Source organism: Megachile rotundata, chromosome 3 (assembly GCF_050947335.1).
Source record: "Megachile rotundata isolate GNS110a chromosome 3, iyMegRotu1, whole genome shotgun sequence".
Taxonomy (NCBI): Eukaryota; Metazoa; Arthropoda; class Insecta; order Hymenoptera; family Megachilidae; genus Megachile; species Megachile rotundata.
The window spans coordinates 17,973,068-17,982,292 of NC_134985.1; the positions used below are offsets into that span (position 1 = coordinate 17,973,068).

General features: G+C 43.8%; 3 protein-coding genes across 6 annotated transcripts; 2 read left to right on the forward strand and 1 right to left on the reverse strand.

Annotated features, from left to right (window-relative positions):
- The first annotated feature begins 436 nt into the window (after nt 1-436).
- On the forward strand, nt 437-6,840 carry Dus1 (Dihydrouridine synthase 1). 2 transcript variants are annotated; one of them, XM_003703036.3, is made up of 9 exons: nt 437-673; nt 4,071-4,337; nt 4,415-4,574; nt 5,004-5,199; nt 5,296-5,544; nt 5,680-5,825; nt 6,015-6,112; nt 6,185-6,346; nt 6,430-6,840. In XM_003703036.3, exons 2-9 carry the CDS (start codon nt 4,071-4,073, stop codon nt 6,586-6,588), a joined length of 1,437 nt encoding a protein of 478 aa, XP_003703084.1. In that variant the 5' UTR covers nt 437-673; the 3' UTR covers nt 6,589-6,840. The 2 variants fall into 2 exon arrangements, with proteins under 2 accessions (XP_003703084.1, XP_076385533.1); XM_076529418.1 differs by lacking the exon at nt 437-673 and adding an exon at nt 3,893-4,029.
- LOC105662445 (uncharacterized) lies at nt 719-4,069 on the forward strand. Its single transcript, XM_076529409.1, has 2 exons — nt 719-1,870; nt 2,022-4,069. Exons 1-2 carry the CDS (start codon nt 1,777-1,779, stop codon nt 3,821-3,823), a joined length of 1,896 nt encoding a protein of 631 aa, XP_076385524.1. The 5' UTR covers nt 719-1,776; the 3' UTR covers nt 3,824-4,069.
- A 36-nt stretch (nt 6,841-6,876) lies between the features above and the next one.
- Cox10 (Cytochrome c oxidase assembly factor 10) lies at nt 6,877-8,942 on the reverse strand. Of its 3 annotated transcripts, none has more exons than XM_012284838.2 (7): nt 8,756-8,942; nt 8,532-8,672; nt 8,193-8,457; nt 7,938-8,133; nt 7,685-7,860; nt 7,303-7,620; nt 6,877-7,233 (listed from the first exon to the last, which is right to left on the reverse strand). In XM_012284838.2, the coding sequence occupies exons 2-7, from the start codon at nt 8,604-8,606 to the stop codon at nt 7,019-7,021; spliced, it is 1,245 nt and encodes a 414-aa protein (XP_012140228.1). In that variant the 5' UTR covers nt 8,607-8,672; nt 8,756-8,942; the 3' UTR covers nt 6,877-7,018. The 3 variants fall into 3 exon arrangements, with proteins under 3 accessions (XP_012140228.1, XP_012140229.1, XP_012140227.1); XM_012284839.2 differs by having other exon boundaries at nt 8,532-8,650; nt 8,746-8,942; XM_012284837.2 differs by having other exon boundaries at nt 8,532-8,650; nt 8,756-8,940.
- Between the last annotated feature and the right edge of the window lie 283 nt (nt 8,943-9,225).

A 9,225-nucleotide genomic window follows, 5' to 3' on the forward strand; every position in this document is an offset into this window, starting at 1 on the left:
AATACTCCCTCCAACTTCTTTACATTCCGCGCTTCACCGCGTATCGCGATGGCGCGAAGGTTGCACGATACGGTCTATAAACGATGAACAAAAAAGTATAAATAGGAAAAAGTAACGGTGATTTGTATAGAATGAAGACAGTGCATGAGATAAGAGAGACAATGTACTCAATTAGAACAATTTAGAGGTTGAGATAAATTGTAGAGAAAGAGATTCAGAAAAAAATCTTATATTTGGTAACGAAGAACTTGCTGAAAGAATTTTGAATTTAAAATGTTTTCGCACTGCGCATGATCATTAAAAGTAAAGAAATTTGGCGGGACCAATCAATAGCAGCATGCGCAGAACGAACGAAAACTCGTTCATCCGAGAAGTATATTCTTTCGTGAATCGAAATATAGTTTGACTTTATCGATACATTGACGCTTTCGATAGTTTCTTTGGAAGCGAGTACAACTTCGGCCACCTTCGATGGTGGTTGGAAATGCTAAGTCTATATAAAGTGGTGTAATTTGCGATAAATAGTATTTATTTTTAGATATTGTCAGGCAACAAATTCATTTTTCACTAAGTACGCGATAAAAAAGTGTCGTGGAAACCATTTGGGTGACGCGATACGTTGAATTTCCGTACAATCTGACGACTAACCTATAAGCGAAGATTGAAACATAAGGTTCGTTACACGTTTTATTTGAAAAGTAGTATAATAATGATTACAGTTACCATTAAAATGTATAAACTACATAGCGTAAAGATACATATCTTTTTGTTAAAGGATTAACGGTATATTTACCGTTATTAGACAGTAGTTTTGAAAAATCTTATAATCAGCTGAATGGTAGATGCATATGAAATGAATTAAAAATATATTACGATATTACATTATTACGATTATTCTTAATTGTAGATAAAGTACTTAGGTTACTTCTAGTTTAGTCATAAATAAGGCGAGAAACGTGTTACAAATTTATATAATAAGAGGTTAATGACAGGGAAAGATAATAACAAAGATAAATCGATACTAGAATCACCGTCGATTAGTTGCACAGTTCGTGTCAAGAACGGTTGCAGACGATATATCGATATTTAACGTCAACATTCGATTTTCAGTCGGAGAAATATCTGACAGTTTGTAGAATGCGAAAAGTTCGGAATTTTTGAAAATTCGATACAATATCAATATTCATTATCGCAGAAGGGTTTGTGCGTGGGCGAATACGTAAAGGGGTGGTTAAAGGCGCTGGCGCGTTAGAAAAGGTCGGTTGTCGACGCAGAGGGTCGAGATTCAGAACCGAGAACGTAGGTTACGATGCTCGCGGAAAATCCGAGAGAAAATGTTCGGGTCGTTTACTCAACGGGGTTGCCAAGCGAGTATCGATTGGGTGAATCGAGTCGCAGTCCGCGAGGCGTACATGGTCGGAAAGGAAAACTCGACCGAATTTTACCGAGAATTGTCGAGGAGCGTCGCGCGACGTCGCGTCGCAACGAGCATTTCGACGTGGACGACGACGAGTGATTCGGGGTGGTATGACTGTTACCAGTCGTGCGAAACGATCGTGAAAAGCATAAAGTAAAAAATGAATCGTGAGGATGAAATGATTCGAAGGACGAAGGGGCTAGTCGAAGATAGACACGGAGATAAAAAGAAATGAAGGGAAAATTACAAGGAACAGCGGCGGAGGAACGTAACCGAGGAAGACATTGGTAGCGGGTAGCCGCGAAACGGAGAGGTCGCGTTATGCGAAGAAGCGAAAGCACGAAGGGCGTTTTATCAAAATGGTGTTCGTCTCAAAACGCGTTCGTGACACCGGAACGCAGAAAATTCAGACGCGTGCACGGACTTCAACTGCCGTTACACCCTCAGCAAGTGGTAGGCTGGATCGTGAGTCTGTTAATCGTGGTAAACACGTTCGCGGTAATAACGCCGGTTCTCGGTCCGAGCTTACGATCGATCTTTTCGATCGTGATCACGGCAATCTTCTCGACGCACTTTTTCTCTCACTTGACCGTGCTTCTGTTAGATCCTGCGGACCCTCGAGTCAGAGCTCAGCCAACGAACAAGATCGTACCAGAATTCGACCGAGGAAAACATTCGCGTGTGATCGAGAACGGTAGGTGTCATCTGTGCAACATCACCACCGACAACAACCGTACGAAGCATTGCTCTATCTGTAACAAGTGCATCGTCCGATTCGACCATCACTGCAAGTGGCTGAACAACTGCATCGGAGCTAGAAACTATACAGCTTTCCTCGTCTGTTTAATCTCCGCGATTCTGGCCAGTCTGTTCGTCGCCGGTGTCGCCGCGACGGAATTGTTGCTCTCATTCTTCCCCGACCGCATCGTCATGTTGGAAGGTTCGAACGCCACCGGAAACGCCGTGCCTGCAATCCTGCCTCTCTCTGATGCAGTCTCGGTAGTGCTGGTCTCCGCGATCGGAATTCTATCCGCGATCGCAGCGATACTTCTGATCCACCTGTGCCTGTTCCACGGTTACATCGCTTGTCTCGGCCTAACAACCTACGAGTACGTACGCAATAAACGACGAAGAAACACGGTGACCGCAGCCGCCGTAGCGGTTGCCGCGGCCGCAGCCGCAGCCGCAGCTGCCGCCACTGCGACCGTCACAGCTACAGCAACTGTCACAGCCACAGCTACAGCAACAGCTACGGCCACCGCCACCGCTACAGCAACAGCCACAGCAACCGCCACCGTGATCGCAACAGCGATCGCCACTCAAACCGTCGACGCGGTGGTCGCAGCTCGCTCGACCGCTTTACGATCCGCTGAGCTTACCGATCGGACTGGTCTCGGCGTTACCAACCGAGCTGATCTCGACGTTACCGATTCGAAGACCATTCGACGCGACATTCGTCGACTCGTATCCGGCCGCCGCTCGTTCGTTTCCCCGTTTCGAGCCGAAGACTCGAACGCTACAAACAGACAGATCGACGTCGAGGGTGAATCGAATCGTGATGGAACAATCGCTCGACGGGACCAGAAGAGAAACTTTCGACTGTGCCTGTCGACGCAGCGGATAGACTCCCGAACGAACGACGGTTCCCAAGAAGGAGCAGCACCGTTTAGTGACTCCGTAGGCACCGGTGCAGGCTCCTCGTCCCCTTCGCCGGTCTCCTGCTGTTTCGCTGCAGCCAATTCGATAGCCGTGCATTGTCGCTCGATCGGTAACAAGAGGAGCGAACCGAAGAAACGGTCTACCGACGAAAGAGTTGACTCGCTCGACTCCTTACGAGTATCCAACACCTCCTGCGAAACTGTTGAACGAATAGGAAAATTTCTTCGCTCGTATTTAAAAAGGGATCGCCGCCGACGACGACGACGACGTTCCTCGTCCTCCAGTGTCTGCGCCACGAAAGAGAGCAGCGGGACTAGACTCGAGAGTCAACGTCGAACGGAGATCAAGATGAATCTCGAGAGCAATGTTCCTCGGAACGATTCCGTGGAAGCGATATCAATGCCTCGTCCACCGACTAGATTGCCCCCGTTGCGTTACTCGAACGATCAGTCGATCTCCAGTCAGCTCGAGCAAAAAACAATCGTCTCGGCAACGAGGAGAACCATCGGATCGTCTTACGTGCGACCTCGTCGAACCTTCTCCTTCCGAAAGAGACCGAAGTTGAAACTCAATTCGCGCGTTACGCAATCCGTCAGACTGTCTCCCATCTTAGAATCGGAATTCTCGAAATCAGTTACCCCCCGATCCTCCTGCTCCTCCCCTCTCTCTCCCGCTTCTGCTCGCTCCACGCGTTCTTCCTCTTCTTCGCGAATCGACCGGTTCGTTCCGTCTTCGCCGGGAATTTGAGATCCATCTTTCCCGAATTATTCTCGTTTTCTTTTTTTACCGCATTTGCCTCGTTTGTCCCACGTTCGCCATGCTGCTTTCGCAAAACATCGGGATCGCGCCTTCGTTACCTAAAATTATCGAATTTTCGAATAACTCGATTTGGACTAACAGGAAGTGCCTTCAGATTACTTCAAAAAATAAAGAAAACGGTTCTCCACAAGGAGGTAAATTATGCGTTTTGTAGTAATCAATACCGTTTCCGTAGATGTCCTCGGTTGCAGCGAAACCGTCCGACCAACCGGCCAACTCCGGAGTGGAAGCGGGCAACGTTTGGGAGGAGTTGGGTTCTCCGAGATACATCGTCGCGCCTATGGTCGACGCGAGCGAATTAGCCTGGAGGCTGTTGAGTCGTCGTCACGGCGCCCATCTTTGTTACACCCCGATGCTTCACTCTTCGGTTTTCTGCAGAGATCCGAAATACCGACGGGAAGCTCTGGCCAGCACGGCCGAAGACCGGCCGTTGATCGTTCAGGTAAACAAACATTAGACTTATCTTTTTTTTTGTTGTTTACGTATGACTTTTTTCACTGATTCGTTTTGGTTTCACAGTTTTGCGGGAACGATCCGAACACGATACTGGAGGCGGCGCTTTTGGCGGAGCCCTACTGCGACGCGGTCGATATAAATATCGGATGTCCTCAAGCGATAGCGAAACGAGGACGCTACGGCGCTTTCCTTCAAGACGACTGGGATCTGCTTCGACGAATCGGTAATCATGTGTTGCGTTGGGACGACAAAGTTTTACTCACAGATGAATCTCCAAATGAAACTGCATGAGACTAACTCTTTGAGACTATATCAAGTTCATTAGGATTCCCCAGTCTAATGATGAGGGAGTATATAAATGCAACTGCTGCAAACTTGTACAAGTGATTAGTTTGAGACTCCAACACATTACAGTTAATTGTAGTGTTAAAATTATAAATGAGTTATTTAGAAAAAATGTTACCAACATTTTAGAGGAAGTTTCAAAACTTGAAGCTGTCAAAAAAATACAAGTATCTGTTAACTCTTCGATAACAGAATTAATAAGGATCCTTCACATTGATGAAGAGAAGCCTTTCTGCTAGTCGTCCTACTATATTGACACATCATCAACCAATGTCACGTGTCACTAACTGTGCCTTCGTTGTTTCAGTAAGTACCTTGAGCAAGGGCCTCCACATACCTGTAACTTGCAAGCTACGAGTATTCGCAGAAATTGACAAGACGGTAGAATACGCTCGAATGCTCGAGAGTGCCGGAGCACGATTGCTTACCGTCCACGGACGTACGAGAGAGCAGAAAGGTCCACAGACCGGTATGGCATCTTGGGAGCACATCAAAGCCGTCAGGTATTGCTCGAATCTTTCTTTCCACCCCTTTCTTCGTTCCTTCCCAGCTTCTTTCCTCGCATCGCTTCTCGTTTACTTTGTCTTTCGAACGTTTAGGCAGGCCGTTACGATTCCAGTATTTGCTAACGGCAATATACAGTGTCTGCAAGACGTGGAGAAGTGCTTGGAGGAAACCGGCGTTCACGGTGTGATGTCGGCGGAAGGCAATCTTTACAATCCATTCATATTCGAAGCTCGTTATCCACCTAGTTGGGAACCAGCGTTGGAATACTTAGATTTGGTGGAACGTTATCCAGCCCCACCCTCTTACGTTCGTGGGCACCTCTTCAAATTGTTCCAACACACGTACGTACCAGTTTTCGTAATGAATTTTATTGTTAAAAGATTTTTATTTCCGTGTTGATGTTCGGGTAAAAGTCGTATCATTAATTACAATATAAATCGATTTATGCGTTCAGCGTTCTTTTAACTAGAGAGTAGACTTTGTTTAGCAGAAAATAAAGAAGAAAGAGAAAATTTGGCCAGGAACTCTACCATGGAATCCTTTAAAAGCGTCGTGTATGCCCTGAGGAACCGGTATCTGCCCTACCACGAAGGACGACTAACGTGGCAAGAAGAGACACCCGGTCGGTCTAATAGTACTATCATGTTTCCATCACTCATCTTCACTGTCATTTTACAATTAATTCGAAGAATAGAATTCCTTCTCTCCCTCCATCAGCTGCATGCTTCCCTTCTACCATCTTTCTATATCAACATTCCGTTACTATATCATTTTTTGAACGCCAACATGTTCACGTTATTCTACGTTCTAGAATATAACTTGAAACTACCTCCGTGGCTATGTCAACCTTACGTGCGTCATCCCCCGGAAGAGCGTGTACAGAGGTTGGAAACGGAGAAACTTGAAGCGGTTAGTGTCCCTGTCTGATAAAAAAATAATTCCACTATCATCTAACCGTTCTTCTGTTTTTTGTACGGTCAGCAACGGGAAGAAACGGTTAAAAGGAAATTCAAGGACGACGAAGGAAACGAGATATCGCGGAAACGTTTAAAGAAGCTCAGACGGATAGCGCGACGTCCCAACAGACCGACTGTTGTTGTGAAAAGAGGATCCGAATTGTGTCGTGATTGTCCGAATCCAGTGGTACGAGTTTATTCTTCCCTTTTTCTTTAAAACTTTCATGTGTTAAAATCTTTTAATTCCACTTTTCTGTTTATTCTTTGAAGGGTCTGAAATGCGTTCATAAATTGTGCCGTCAGTGCTGTAGAAATAAGTGTTTCACGGAAAACCTGGATTGCGTCGGACACAGAAACTTAACCAAAACTAGAAGACAAATGGCGATAGAATTCGCTGCGAAACGAAAAACTATCGATGATACGATATGACGTTGTACGATATTCTAAATCCTAAATTATAAATAAAAACTGAACGATCGTGTACGCGTCGTCTTCGTATATTCACGAAAGTCGAACATGACGGAACTTTATGGAGTCGAGTGAAAAATATGGATGTAAATTACATCGTTTCGCACCCGTTTACGAATCCGTGCAATATTTCTGTTTTACAAGTTTCTTTTCTCCGGTATACTGTATAAATTGGTGGCAATTGTATCAAATATATTGGTTATTCGTGAATAATTGGTAACTTTGGCATAATCATTTAACAACAACGTATAACGACCGTACCTAATCATTATTACTATTTACAAATTTATGCTACAAAATGTAAGTTTTGTCGCAAACTTTTCTTTGCGTACACCGATGGTAACTTGTACGTAACGATCGTTTATAATTTCTCTAAAGCCAATCACCATCGTTACGAGGTTGAAGACGGCGTGATCAATTTGTATAATATTCTATGAACATTGTTCTCTTTTTCCTCCTGAAGTACTGAGCCTGTCTCTTTCTTGTCACCGTACCAATGTTTCTTACTTAGAAGCATAAAAACCATCAGCAAAGGTAGATGAATCAATGAGAAACGGAACAGTTTGCGCGAAGTTCCGCTGTCCGAATGTTGGTGAAACTTCCAAGCTATAAAAGAAAGTATTCGTTGATGATTGATTTCGGATAATTGAGGGATACACGTTTTTATCGACGTACCGAGGTACAGAAAATATACGTTGAGCGGCGTCGATGCGGCGGCAAACCACCAATTCGTTACGTCTAACGCGGGTGCCAAGTAGCAAAGACCTGTTAGTATGCCGGTATAACGTAAAGCTGTATCTCGACAAAGCTTTGGATTCGTAACCGCCATCATTCTGTAACCAGCACGCGAATAATCCGGTCTCAAATTCCATGACAGAGCATTGAAATGTGGGAACTGCCATGCGTATAACAATCCCGACATTATCCAAGCACCAGGTGACATCACGTCACCGACGCATGCAGCCCATCCCATTAACGGTGGTATGGCTCCAACTGAACAATTAAAAGAAATTTGAATTAGTATCGTTAAAGACGTTCGCACGAACGGTATGCTTACCTACAGAACCCACCCACGTATTTAAAATACTAATTCGTTTCATTGGAGTATATACAAGGGTGTAAAGAATCAAATTAGCTGCGCCCAACGCGGCTGTTAGTCCGTTAACTTGGCTATACAACAATAACAGTCCACTGACACCTGATACAGTAGCAAAAATTATGGCATGACCTGGACTAGTGAAAAAATTTAATTGTAAATGACATATTGGCATTATATCATTTTTAATGTTGAACAATTATACTGCACATACGTCAAGTGACCTCTGACTAGAACTCTGTTTTTTGTTCTTGACATTTGGGCATCAAAAGGAACCTCAAAAAACTGGTTAATAGCATTTGCTGTCGCAGAAACTAAACCAGTTCCAACAGAGCATGCGAGAAATGTTGAAATATCAAAAGCTCCAGGGGCTATTGCATAGCCTCCCATTGTCGTTATCACTACCAAGGCTGAAAATAATCCCAATAATCTAGAGTCCTATATTTAACATAATCATGAGTAAACTTACACGTCAATCTTATCTTAGACAGCATGAAGCAATGCTTTTGTAGTTTGCTAGAATCCAACTCCAGGTATCGCCATTCTTGTTCCTCTTTCGAACGCGCCTCTTTTCCAACCCCATCGCTGACGCGTGTAGCAGCTTTCGGATGGACAGAATCAATTAAATTCACTGAAGCTGTCCGACCTCGTAAACTTTTTGTGTCTGGTATAATTTTTTGCTGCGTCTGGGTAGCAGACAATTTATGTGCGGTTGACGTGGCATTAGTGGAGTGCTATAACCAGATTTAGATACCATTAATGTCGACTTCAACATTTGCGACTACTTCGAAAATAGCAACGTGCGTACTTTGACAGTCGATAATTTTAACGACGACAGGCAGATGTTTCTGGAAATTCTGATCGAGCAGAGAACAAATACCATGATAAAAATATGTTGTACAATGATCACCGGTTCATTTTCTGTACCTGAAAGAAAGGTGCCAATATACTTTTTAGGAGGTTAGAAATCGATAGCGAAAGGTTACATTGATATTTCTAAGATTCATAGAAACGAAACCTACTGCAACTTACATCGTGACAGTTGTACTTGTTTTATAACTTTTATTTATTGTTACATAATAAAAGTTGAAAGAAACGCCCATTCCGCCGAAAATTTAAACAACCTTACTATATCGTACATCGATGTCCCTCTGTACTGTTGTTCACCTTAGCTAATTCGAAATCCCCATCATTCGTTGAAATCCCTAACCGGGAATGGAAACGATGTAAAATATATTTCAAAGTTCACCTAAAAATATCAACGCATGATTAGGACGAATGAGAAGCTTTATAAATGGTCACGAGGGAGAGTATAATTTTTTGCGCATCTCGGCTCAGTTCAGAACACTCTCTATTATGGTACCAACTTATCACCATGTTTCTTACTTCGTCGTTATATATACGGCGAACAAAAATACAATAGTACGAGAAGAAGCAATAATGTAGTCGTTCCAATTGAACATGTCTACTGAAATAAAAGATCACTAAGTATATATAAACAT

Bases quoted from the DNA above. Each gene is read 5' to 3' on its own strand.
- Cox10 (XM_012284838.2), bottom strand. From the start codon at position 8,606: ATGGTATTTGTTCTCTGCTCGATCAGAATTTCCAGAAACATCTGCCTG. The intron at 8,458-8,531 runs GTACGCACGTTG...ATCTGGTTATAG, and splicing joins TAAAATTATCGACTGTCAAA to CACTCCACTAATGCCACGTC. The intron at 7,621-7,684 runs GTAAGCATACCG...TTAATTGTTCAG, and splicing joins TACGTGGGTGGGTTCTGTAG to TTGGAGCCATACCACCGTTA.
- LOC105662445 (XM_076529409.1), top strand. From the start codon at position 1,777: ATGGTGTTCGTCTCAAAACGCGTTCGTGACACCGGAACGCAGAAAATT. The intron at 1,871-2,021 runs GTAGGCTGGATC...TGCTTCTGTTAG, and splicing joins CGTTACACCCTCAGCAAGTG to ATCCTGCGGACCCTCGAGTC.
- Dus1 (XM_003703036.3), top strand. From the start codon at position 4,071: ATGTCCTCGGTTGCAGCGAAACCGTCCGACCAACCGGCCAACTCCGGA. The intron at 4,575-5,003 runs GTAATCATGTGT...TCGTTGTTTCAG, and splicing joins GGATCTGCTTCGACGAATCG to TAAGTACCTTGAGCAAGGGC. The intron at 6,113-6,184 runs GTTAGTGTCCCT...TTGTACGGTCAG, and splicing joins AAACGGAGAAACTTGAAGCG to CAACGGGAAGAAACGGTTAA.